Source organism: Strigops habroptila, chromosome 2 (assembly GCF_004027225.2).
Source record: "Strigops habroptila isolate Jane chromosome 2, bStrHab1.2.pri, whole genome shotgun sequence".
Lineage (NCBI taxonomy): Eukaryota > Metazoa > Chordata > Aves > Psittaciformes > Psittacidae > Strigops > Strigops habroptila.
In genome coordinates, this window is record NC_044278.2 from 42,398,117 (window position 1) to 42,410,269 (window position 12,153).

The 12,153-nt window shown below is 44.5% G+C and overlaps 1 protein-coding gene across 2 annotated transcripts; it reads right to left on the reverse strand.

Annotated features, from left to right (window-relative positions):
- Positions 1 to 927: 927 nt before the first annotated feature.
- Positions 928 to 11,859, reverse strand: PRDX4 (peroxiredoxin 4). Of its 2 annotated transcripts, XM_030470991.2 has the most exons (8): positions 11,405 to 11,750; positions 7,458 to 7,575; positions 5,758 to 5,874; positions 5,069 to 5,191; positions 4,287 to 4,417; positions 2,663 to 2,697; positions 1,392 to 1,438; positions 928 to 1,058 (listed from the first exon to the last, which is right to left on the reverse strand). In XM_030470991.2, the coding sequence occupies exons 1-8, from the start codon at positions 11,640 to 11,642 to the stop codon at positions 1,055 to 1,057; spliced, it is 813 nt and encodes a 270-aa protein (XP_030326851.1). In that variant the 5' UTR covers positions 11,643 to 11,750; the 3' UTR covers positions 928 to 1,054. The 2 variants fall into 2 exon arrangements, with proteins under 2 accessions (XP_030326851.1, XP_030326845.1); XM_030470985.1 differs by lacking the exon at positions 1,392 to 1,438 and having other exon boundaries at positions 935 to 1,058; positions 11,405 to 11,859.
- Between the last annotated feature and the right edge of the window lie 294 nt (positions 11,860 to 12,153).

Below are 12,153 nucleotides of genomic sequence, written 5' to 3' on the forward strand. Positions count from 1 at the left end.
TCATTTTCCTGGAGGCAGTGTGTAACTAAGGATCTGCCTTTGTTCCCACCCTGTTGCCCTGGCCAACTCTCACCTTTTCCCCCTCAAACATTTTTTTTTCCCAGTCTTTTTTCTGCTAAACTTCTGCATCAGCATATCCAAATCTCTGTAAAACCCTGTTCTCTTTTTTTATATACATAATCTTTCATTTCAAGTATGTCACTCAGGTCTTTGCTTACGGACTATTTCACTAAGACTTTTCATCCCCATTAAACTGCTTTCTTAAAAAAACCCAATTCCTTAGCCCATTAGCTAATCATTCCTTTGCCACATGCATTTAGAGGGCTGAGGCCTTCATATTTGACATAGCTACACTGCTGCGGACCTAAATCTGCAATGTTCAAGGTGTGCAAATGTCCTTGGTTTTCCTCAGTCACTAGGTGTTCTCAGTCCTGTTTTATTTTCTCAGCTCAGGGCACAAGCACCATTTCTAGGGCAGGCACGAGTGTTAGATTTTTGTGCCTTGGGCTGCTTATAAATAGCCATGTTAACAGCTGGGCCTGCGTTCATCGCGCTGCAGTTGCTTGGTTATTTGAACGTTCTCTGTGTTGATGTTTTTTGGTGTTTCAGGATTGATAACAGCTGTAAAGAAAATCCTGGGTAAAATTCAAGCAGCTGATTTACAGCTTAGTAACGTGAGAAACTGCCTGTCTACATGCTGCTCTCTTGAGATCATAGGGGCTGGGCAGCACAGTACCAGCCTTGGGTGTCTCCCTTTTACCCTCTAGGTGAGACCAGGAACTCCTCCCCCCTTGCAGGCCTTGCAGGGATGGATGGGGAGGCTGGGCTCGGTGGAGTTCTGCTTAACCCAGACTTCACACAGGTTAAGTTCCTGTTTAAGCAACAAGACCTTCAGTAGTCTACTGCGGTTACATGTTAGTCAAAGCAAGGAAAGTAACAAAATTAATGAAATTTTATTGGCAAAAATCAAATGGAATGTGACCTATGTAATTCAACAGGAGCAAGCCTCAGTTTAGTTTATCAAAATACTTCAGTTTTCCAGCTGGATCTGGAATTATCTGTACAAGAAAGAAAATGAAAATGTTGGTCAAAACCCAAAACCACACAAGCACAACAAACCATAAAACCAGAACAGCATTCTATTTCAGAATATGGTGCGAAGGCCATCCCACAAGCAACACTAGAGAGTAATTTATCAGTTGACTTGATTACCATTTACTTCCGAAGGTACTTAATGCAGAAAGATTTAACTGATTGGGGGAAGAGAGAGTGCAGCTTACCAAAGGAAGAATTCTGGCAGTTGGGGGCACGCACGTGTATGTTTCTTGCCCCCAAAGCAAGATATTTTAATCAATTAACATCTGTAATCAGGAGTCTTAGGATTTACTTACAGTTCTTCCCTTGGCCACCACACTCTCGTGGCTTCCTCTGGTTTGATCTGATTAAGTCAAACACATTTAGAAGGCATGGCTACATCTTTGAGACAGGCTTTTTGAACTCCTTTGCTGCTTACATTATCTACATCTTTCTCACAGAGGAGAAAGGGAGTGCTTATGTATTGTTCTAGATTTTTAAACTGATAGTAGTAGAGCTGTTAATCTCAGCATTCTAAGACTGTTTTTTAGAAAATATGTTAATGTCATATTATTTAGGTGATCCATAGTTATGGAAGGCAGAACTTCCCAGAGCCAAAATATGTTTGTTAGGCCAGCCAGCCCTCTTTCATTTTATAGTCTTAATATCCAGCTTCTATCACTGTGCTCCTCTGCTAGCTTGAAAGAGGTGATTCCTAGCCTCCAGTCATCCTGGGAAGTCCTCCAGCAAAGAAACATGGTTTTTAACATTCCAGTGTTTTTACTATCAATTACAGTGCTCGCTACTCTGCCTAGAGGCTGCTGGGACCTGCTTTTGGTTGAGACAGCTCTTAAACAACAACTCTTTGTCATCACCAGATGGTTCACAAGAAAGCCACATGCTCAAAAAAATGAGTGATCTCATCTGAACTAGGCAGCTCAGCCCTCTAGTGAAAGTTTCCTTATTCTGCTGAGGCTTGATCCAAGCCAGAGAACACAAACACGTTAAATGGGTGTTTGTCTGAACCTTCGCTCTTCTCCTTGTCGTGTCACATGTAGGCGAATGGTAGCAAATGAGGAAGAGCTGTTGCGCAGGAAAGCAGTGCTCTCTGCTGGAGCTCTAGTGGCACACTGCCTCTGTCAGATACTACAGCAACCTGGGAACTCCTATCTTTCTTTTTTTGGGTAATGCCTAGGATCCACAGTAAGACTTGACAGAACCAAGAATTTATATCGACAAAACCTGAGAAGACAGGGCAGACTCAAGAGTTCCCAACTTCTTCCATCAGGTGTTAACAGGAAACAAGTTCTTCAGCACAAACTCATTGCTGCTCAAGAGAGTTTTGTTCACACAGAGGGAACTTGAAATAATTGGAATATGACTAGTGTGAGGGAAATAATAATTCCACACTAGACATAATAGAGCTCCCAGTGAAACCAGTAGTAATCCAAAAGCTGTAACTGTAATAATGTGAGTTTACTCATATCATCTAACTGAAAGTTGCAAAGATTTTGGATATAGCTTTAGTGGAAATGATAATTGAGTGTTTTTCAGTAGTATATGCATTTAAATATAAGCAGTGACTTACTGTTTCACTGCCAGGTTTCCAACCAGCAGGGCAAACTGGGAAAAAAAGAGAATAAGTTAGTAAAAGTATTTTTACACACCCTTTTGTGTACTTGATATTTTCTTTCTGAACTTGAAGTAAAAGAGCACACAAGCATCACATGTAAATATATGTAACTATTAAATATGCATTTTTCTTCATACATGGGGTGGTGGTGTGGGTTTATGCCTGATATCACCTACCACTTCTGTTAACTGGGAACTGCCTATCTCTGGACGGGTATCTATGCCTTCGTTTAATTCTCATGCCCTTCTAGAGAAAGTGCTGGCAAAGCAGTATCTGAGAATGAACAGCTATTCTAGTAGAAACAGAAGTTTCTTAATAAAATTCAGGTGACCACACAGAGACCTACATTCCTTGAAAACCAATGCTAGGGGAATTTTTTAGCAAAGAAATCAGTTCAAAGATTCCACAAGAGACCAAGTGATTTTATTTGAAGCCTTGCTCGGGAGTAAAGGGATTATAGGATGCAGTTAACTCGCAGTTAACTGTGACCACCTGTACAGTTGCACATTCTGTAGTGAAGTTCTTTTCTGTTCAGAGCTCTCCCTCTGAGCTTTACCCTAATGTGTTATGCCATATTACTCTGCTTTTCAGACATGCTGGCAGACAAAATGCCACAAATGCAGTTAGGAATTGTGGAGACCTCTTTCCCCTATTCCGTGCAAAGAATCCAGTAAGGTGTCTAGGGAGGCTCTCCTCAGCATTCCTGCAAAAGCTGGAAAAAAATGTGCTACTCTGGAGATTGATACTCTGTAAGACAGCTTTGTAACTGAATGAGGCTGAATTTCCTTTGTGAACTGTGTGTAGCCTAAGTATCAGCATTTATCTTTTTAAGTCTGTACAGGAAAGCATAATAATGATTTTGTACCTTCACATAAAGGTACTTTCAAATGCTGGGTGAAATTGAGTTGAAATAGAAGTTAAGCTGCTGAATATGTGTATTAATATTTAAACAAATCTTTATATAAATTAATGTGTTTATTAAACAGAGTATTTAAAGAAATGTGAAAGTTCACCTTATGCTTGGACTAGGGGAATATGAATTCTTGAGGCAAAATAATAACCTGAAGTGAAAGTTGCTTTGTCAGGGGAAGATGATCACATAGCACTTGTAAAGAAAATACAAGTAATGATGGTCTAACTTTCACAGTATCACCATGTGTCTTGACATGAATCACTCTCAATTACTTGTCACAGATCCTCAATGAATGACACAGGACAAGGATGGCCTGCATCTCCATTATTGTAGTATGCCAAATGTACTGAAATATTGGGCCTGATTCTTCATGGCCTCATATTTTGTACAGATTTATGCTTGTGACAGATGGTACATAATGCCTTAATTGAGACTAAGGAATGCTTTATGTACTGCATTCTCACGGACGTGAGGCACAATGTGAATTACTATTCTAGAAGCAACCTCTGGAGATACTGGGACCTTGTAGCAGGGCAATCAAACCACTTCACTCACTACATGAGGCTAGTCTCTAGTGCTGCCAAGTACCTTTCTTCCAAAAAGCTACAAATACAGCTTGCAGTAGAAGTAAAACAATCTTCAACATGAAAGTATTTAAAAGAGCACCTTCTCCATGTTTGTCTGTGTATTGGAATGCTTGTACTAAACGAAGTGTTTCATCCACTGATCTCCCAACAGGAAGGTCATTCATCGTGATCTGTCGAAGGATTCTCTTATCGTCAACAATGAAAAGGCCTCTGTGAAAACAGGTTTTTGCTGTGTGTTAGGAAACAGAACTAATTACAGTGTTGTGTTTATTTTATGTCTGCTGGATGGGAGGAATTTGATCTCTGCAAACACCATACAATGCCCAACACCTTAGAATACTAGTAACCTACTATTATTTTACATGGAATATCAGATGACACAAGCTGAGGATAAGTTAAAAGCAAAATAGGCTACTTTTCTGCAGTACCTAAAACTATGCTTTGACAGGCCCTGCCAGGGGATGTTGCAGATGCTGTGATGTTACAGCATCTGTTGATCCCTGTGATGTTACAGGGGTCCCAAAAGCAACTAATCAAGTTTATGAAAGATACATCTCTTGAGGCCATTAGTTACCTTTAGCCTTGACTCCACTTGGACTTGGGAGGACCCTGAGTAACTGCAATTCTGGGGAATTCTGTTTGCCCTGCCCTAGGTATCTGCTGATGACTGCTGTTAAACAGGATATTAACCTCAACCCCTCTTCGGACTCATTATGACCTTTTTTCATGTTTTGCAATGTTTATTTTGTCTCTTGGCATGAGTCCCCAAGTAAAATCTGCTCTCAAAGAAGACTTTCAAATGCTTTTTTAAATATAACCACCAAACCAAACCCAAAAAATAACTGTAACCAGGTGAAATACCTAAGTGCATGTCCTTGATCTTCGAGATATACTCCGTAATCCTTTGAAATCTGGTGTGTCAAATCTGAAAGAAGTGGAATCTTCATAGGTCCAAGTCCTCCTTGTTTTCGAGGAGTATTAATCCTTTGAAGGAAATGAGATACAGATGTCTTTCTCATAAAGATTTGTATTCCCTACACAAAGTTACAAGTCACAAACTAGAACAGCACAGACAGAAGGATTTAATACAAGTGACGTTTTTGTTCTGCACATATTTTGTTCTGAATACTATTTATGGTTTGAGAAAAATGTTCACTAGATTTTTTGCAACATCCCTTAATAATGACCTCTTTCCTATCAGTCATAGGTGCTTTATACCAATGTGCTCATGAACTGGGACAGTGTCTGCGTTTACAGATACTTGTGTCCTTATCTCTTTTTTTCTTGTGTCTGTATTTTTAGTATTTTTTGGACTGAGACATTATATGTTTCAAGGAACGTATTAAGCAAGCTTCAAAGATAAAGGTACTTTCATGGGCTAGGGTTAAAAATTTTTACCACTGAAAAATATTTTAAACATTTATATCAGTAGCATTATGCTTTTACACACTATGATATACCTACATAGGCTAAAAATGTGGGGATACTGTTCTTCAGCTAAGATGGACCCCTGAATAGTTTTTAGTGAAAGATGAGGATCAGATACATACCATGCTAAGTGAGTGAACTTTGAGTCCACAGAACATGCTACTACTTCGGTATTTATTGCTCTGAATTCTTCAATTCTGTCACTGAAGGCGATTATCTCAGTTGGACACACGAATGTACTAGATAATGTAAGACAAGATAAAATCAGAATTTCATGAAGCATCCAGTAAGTTCTCTGTTCAGCTTAAAATGGTGGATTTATCATTAGTGATTTCAGCTTTTACTTATTTTTTATTGCTGCTTCAACTACTTAACCAAAATGCTGCCTGACAAATCTTCCAGCCTCAGACTCTAGCTTAGTTACAAATGATTTATTACTGAAGACTATAAAGCTACAGTTAGCTTACAATCTGGATTCAATGTTTTTACAGTTACTTTCCTTTAGACTTTATGAATATTAAGTGGCTGAATTTAAGTACAATAAGCCTTTATTTTTTTTCCAGAGGCCCATACTGTAATTTGTTGTTACTATGCATGTCTGCAAGTGTTCTGGGTTCAGCTACAGCAGTCATTTTTCTCCTCCTTAGTAGCTGGTGCAGTGCTCTGTTTTTGACTTTCAGCCTGGGAACAACACTGATAACAGCGATGTTTTTAGTTGTTGCTAAGTAATATGTTTGCTCTGACCAAGGACTTTCTCAGTCTCATGCTTTGCCAGGGAGGAGGGGAAGCTGGGAGGAGGCAGAGACAGGACACCTGACCCAAACTGGCCAAAGGGGTATTCCATACCACAGCACGTCATGCCCAGTATATAAACCGGGGGGAGTTACCCGGAAGGCCCAGATCGCTGCTCGGGTCGGGCTGGTGTTGGTCGGCGGGTGGTGAGCAATTGTATCCTCTCCCCTTGTTATTTCACTAATCATTATTATCACTGGTGGTAGCAGTAGTGGTTTTGTATTATACCTTAGTTACTGGACTGCTGTTATCTCAACCCATGGGAGTTACATTCTTCCGATTCTCCCCCCCATCCCTCCGGGAGCGGGGGGAGGAAGAACGGAGGGAGTGAGCGAGCGGCTGCGTGGTTCCGAGTTACCGGCTGGGCTCAAACCACAGCAGCAAGTTTTAACTATTTTGACTTGAACTTTTTCTACTACAGAAGAAATAGAGTTGTAAAGATCACAATTTCTAGGGCCTTGAAGCTAAGGGCCAAGAGCTGCATTATTTCCTTTATAATATTAGGGTAATTATGCATCTCTGTCCTCTTTTCTTCATTTTGTGGAAAAGAATGGGATTCTCTGGTAGAAAGCAGAGATTTCACCCAACCAGTAAAGTTACTGAATTCTAAATAAAGGAAGGTAACTTTAAATGTTCTTAGGATTTTATGGGATGAGCTTAAATGGAAAATGCCATCTCTTGGATACACCCCCAATATAGATGGGATGCTGTCTCCTATTTGCAGCAGTGATTTACAGCAGCATACAGAACGTGAAGGTTGTCTGATGGGTATTACAGAATGGAAGTTATTTTTTTATGTGGAGACATAAATTAGTGAACACAGTTATTAGGACAAAGATTGTGTTACGATTTTACCAATGCATGATGAAAACACAAATGCAAAGAATATATTTTCTTCCATCACTCCTTTCTTTTTTCCCAAACCCTTACCAAACAAAAAACAGGTCCCCCAAAAAAGAGAAAAATTAATGAATTACATGTCTAGTGTAGCTGCTCTCAGTCTTGGTATGTCAACAGTGGTCTTACTTACAAGTCAAGAGGATAGAAGAAGAAGACAAGATATTTTCCTTCATAATCCGTTAATTTCAGCTCTTTAAATTCTCCATTAATGACTGCTGTTCCTTCCCAGTAAGGTGCTGGTTTGGAGACTGAAATATGAAGAACATTCGGTTAAAAGTTAGATTCAGAAGCACATGTTCAAAGCTGTGCATGAGCTCGCTGGTGTGCAAGGACAACCGTTCCTCCTCCTTCTGCTTGAAAACAAGCTACTGCACACAGTTACAAAATGAAACTTCCTTACCACTGAAACAGAGTTACAGAATGAAGAAGAAAAGTAGGTTTCAGTACAGGTGGAAAGTAAGTAATTTGACCAACTTGTGCTTATACATGGGTCCTGTGAATCGCTAACCAAGGCTGCACAAACCTTATCTGGGCATACTGAACAAACCACATGTGTGCACGACCAGGTCACGGCAGAACATCTGTTGGACTGAGGGGGAAGCTGCTGAAGATTTCAGGAACCTTCACTATTTTGTTATGCATAGCTGTTGTGAACCAAAAGCATAAAATGGTTCAAATCTGTATTGTTACTTTTTAGCTATGAAAAAGTACTCAGAATTCAAGTCCACAAAAAAATACATGCTACAGCATGTTTAGAGAAAAATGTCTAAAAATGCAGTATGTATTTATTAAATTAAAACTCCCAAGTAAATTGTAACTTGAAGATAGTTGTGTTTTTAAAAAATCCAATTAAAACGCATGAAACATATTTGCTATTCCTATCAAAAGGGATTAACCTTGAATTTAAAATACTAAAAAAGTATTCTGCCAGCTGCTATTTTCACAGTAATGGCAGAATCACAGAATGGTTGAGGCTGGAAGGGACCACCGGAGGTCATCTAGTCCAACCTCCCCGCTCAAGCAGGGTCACCTAGAGCACATTGCTCAGGATTGTGTCCATACGGCTCTTGAATATCTCCAGGGAAGGAGACTCCACAACCTCTCTGGGCAACCTATTCCAATGCTCAGTCACCCTCACAGTAAAGAAGTTCTTCCTCACATCCAGGTGGAACTTCCTGTGGTTTAGTTCACGCCTGTTGCCTCTTGTCCCATTGTCTGGCACCACTTAGAAGGGTCTGGCCCCATCCTCTTGACACCCTCCCTTCAGATACTTATATACACTGATCAGATCCCCCCTGAGCCATCTCTTCTCGAGGCTGAACAAGCCCGGCTCCTTCAGCCTTTCCTCATATGAGAGATGCTCCAGACCCTCGGTCATTCTGGTAGCCCTTCACTGGACTTGCCGCAGGAGCTCCATGTCTCTCTTGAACTGAGGAGCCCAGGACTGCACACAGTACTCAAGGTGGGGCCTCACCATGGCTGAGTAGAGCCTCTCTCGACCTGCTGGCAATGCTCTTCCTAAGGATACCATTGGCCTTCTTGTCTGCAAAGGCACATTGCTGCTGGCTCATGGACAACTTGTTGTCCACCAGGACCCCCAGGTCCCTCTCCCTAGAGCTTTCCACCAGCTCAGCCCCCAGCCCGTCGTGGGTTATTCCTCCCTGGGTGCGGAACCCTGTGCTGGCCTCTGTTGAATTTCAAAAGGTTCCTCTCTGCTCTTCCCTCCAGCCTGCCCAGATCCTCCCAAATGACAGCACAGCACTCTGGGGGGGCAGCTACTCTTCACAGTTTTGTATCATCAGCAAACTTGCTGAATAGTCCCTCTATCCCCTCACTCAAGTCACTGATGAGTGAGTTAAACAATACTGGAGCCAGTACTGGCTGTTAGGGAACACCACTGGTTACAGGTCTCCAGTTAGATTCTCTGCCACTGATCACAGCCCTCTGAGACCTGCCATTCAGCAGCTCTCAATCCACCTCACCATCCACTTGTCCAGCTCATGCTTCCTGAGCTTGCCTATGAGGATGTCACGGGAGATGGTGTTGAAAGCCTTGCTGAAGTCCAACATCCACAACCCTAACCCTCGCCTATCCAGCCAGTTGAACCATTGTAAGAGGCAATCCGGCTGGTTGAGTGTGATTTCTGTTTGGTGAACCTATGCTGACTGCTCCTGACCACCTTCTGGCTGGCCTGTAGTTCCCAGGGTCCTCCTTTTTGCCCTGTATGAAGACTGGGGCGGCATCTGTTTCCTCCACCAAGTAATGTGAATTCTGAGAAAAAGGACAGAATATGCTGGAGATACAAGGTGATCTGAATACACTTGTGATGTCAAGGACATCAACATACAGCTCCAGGAAATTAGGGAAACGCTGCTGAGAAAAATATATGGAATCTTAATGGTTATCTGGATGATGACCGCATTGTTTGGCTTGTCTTTTCTTGGGACATCCCACAGCTGTAAAATATAGTTAGTGAGGATGTCTAACAAGGACTGCAAAAAACACCCCAAGTCATCAGACTGATGGTGGCTGTGACTCGGAAGGCAGTCAGTCGTCTTTGGTTTCACTCAGTACAACCCACAAGGGATGCAGCAATACAAGTACAGAGGGTCAGTAGTTATGACTGACAATTTCAGTTCACATTTTTGAAGAAATGCTCTTCTTTCTCTCAAGCCTTCTGCAGAATTCTTTCTGATCAGATATCAAGCCCCAGACTTCTAATGTTTCATTGAGTCTTTGCACGTATGGGACTATTTTCAAGTGAAAGCAAGGATTGATCTCCAAGTTATTTCGAGCTTTCAAAAAATGTTTCAAACATGTTGCTCTTTACAAAATTGTGACACCCCAAATCTAATCTCTTTGTAACAAAATGTTCTCTTCAACTGACCTTCAAATTAGGCGAGAGAAGGAAAATAAACTAAATCAAATACGTTGTATCTTGACCCCTTTCTCAGTTAAGGGGATTTTGAGGAGGTTAAAAGCACTTGTCTGAGATGCTGTAGTAGTTTATATTAGGAAGGGCGGAGAAGACAAACAGTTTTGGTTACAAATATGTTGGCTAGGTTTCTATTTTTTTCATCGTATCTGTTTGCAAACATTTAAAATGGAAGTTATGCCCTGGCTCAGTAGAGGCAGTAAATTCGCACAGCAAAGACTGTTTCTATGTGAATTCTCTCTATTCTGTCTTCTGCAGAACAGGACTTTTGGAGAGCATTTGACCACTGGAACTCAGGTGGGGCCTCTGAGCATCTCGCTGTGCCTGCATTAGAGATATTTGCACCTAGCTCTGCCACAAAGTATTTAAACCACAGGAGAGCTTAGGCACAAAGGCAAGCGACAAACGAAGCCCAGTAACAACCTGCAAGCGTTACGAGAGGTGACTGTTCGGTATTTCTAATCACAGTGCGAGCACAAAACACTCCTGTATGTTGCTTATAGCGCTTCTCTTAGCTCAGTCGCTGTTTGTGGAATCCCCCACCTTGCTAAATGTCTGTGAAACAGTAAACTCGCTGGCAGTGCACCGCGATAAAAACATGGGTCTGGAAGGGGCGGCCAGCCTTTCCTCCCTCCTGAGGCCTCCCGGGGGCAGCACGCACGCTGCTACGGACAGAAGCCGGGTGGCGAAGGGAAAGGAAAGGAAAGGAAGGGAAAGGAAGGGATCCGGGAGTTGCGGGGTCCTCGGCGGGGGCCACCCGCAACCAGACCGTGACGGTCCCCCGGCGGGGAGGCCGGGCAGGGCCAGAGGCTGCTCTCGGTGAAGACAGCGGGCAGCGCCGCCAGGCCACCGGCTGGTTAACAGCCGCCCGCCGGGGAAGAGCCTCGCCGCCGGGGGACTCCGGGGGACCCCCGGAGCAAGGAGGGGACGGGACGAGGTGTGTGGAAATGGCCGCCATCCCGCCTGACGTGGCGCTGACCGCCCGGGGAGGCCGCCGCCGCCCCCTTCCTTTCCTCCCTCAGCCCGCGGCGCACTGCGGGCACCTCCCGCCCACCCCGGCCCCTCAGCGCGACAACAGGCGCCCGTTAGGCTCCCCCCGCCCGTGCGCTCCCCCCGCAGCCCCAGCCCCACCCGGCACCTACTCTTGGCCTGGCTGAGGTGCAGCGAGTGGTCGGAGACTGGCACACGAGCCGCCTCCCCCGGGTAGACCTGCCCCCCCGCGTAGTAATGGCACTGCTCGTCCCCACGCTGCCGCGCCGACTCAGCCGCCTCGCCTCCTCCCGCCGCCGTCGCCGCCGCCAGCAGCAGCAGCAGCCACACCGCGGAGCGCCGGGCGCTGGCCCCGCCGCCCGCCCGCAGCCACCGCCACGCCGCCTCCATGGTGCGCCGAGCGAGCGCACGTCCCTTCGGCGGCGGCGGGGCGGCGGGGAGGAGCTTGGCCGGTCCGCTCGCACACGCTCCCGGCCGCACGGGGAGAGAGGGGGAGGCCTGAGGCCGTCGCGATCCCCCGCCCCACACGGCTCCCCCCCGGGCCCTGCCGCTCTGTGGGGCCGGGCGCTGGCTTCAGCCCCCGGCGGGCCTACGGCCTCGTGGAGGAAGTGGGAAATTACTATATGGGTGTAGGGAAAAAGAGAGAAGAAAAAGACACGTGTATGTGGAGAGCGAGCGAGCGTGTAGCGCAGGGCATGTGGATGCAGAATGGAACTCCCCACCGCTATGTGAGATTTCCCATCTGGTAGCTCTGCTACCCGTGCCAGCGCTGGCTCTGCAGCCATACCAGCCTGTGCCAAGCGCAGCTTGTGCGTTCTGGCCTGAGGGATACACAAAGTGTGAAAAAGCGTTCTGCCTTAGGTCTGAAATGTTGAGTTGCTGCCAGCTGGGCAGCAATTCA

Bases quoted from the DNA above. Each gene is read 5' to 3' on its own strand.
- PRDX4 (XM_030470991.2), bottom strand. From the start codon at position 11,642: ATGGAGGCGGCGTGGCGGTGGCTGCGGGCGGGCGGCGGGGCCAGCGCC. The intron at 5,875-7,457 runs GTAAGTAAGACC...TACATTATCTAG, and splicing joins TTCTTCTATCCTCTTGACTT to TACATTCGTGTGTCCAACTG. The intron at 2,698-4,286 runs GTGCTCTTTTAA...TTTTTTTCCCAG, and splicing joins CACAGACAAACATGGAGAAG to TTTGCCCTGCTGGTTGGAAA.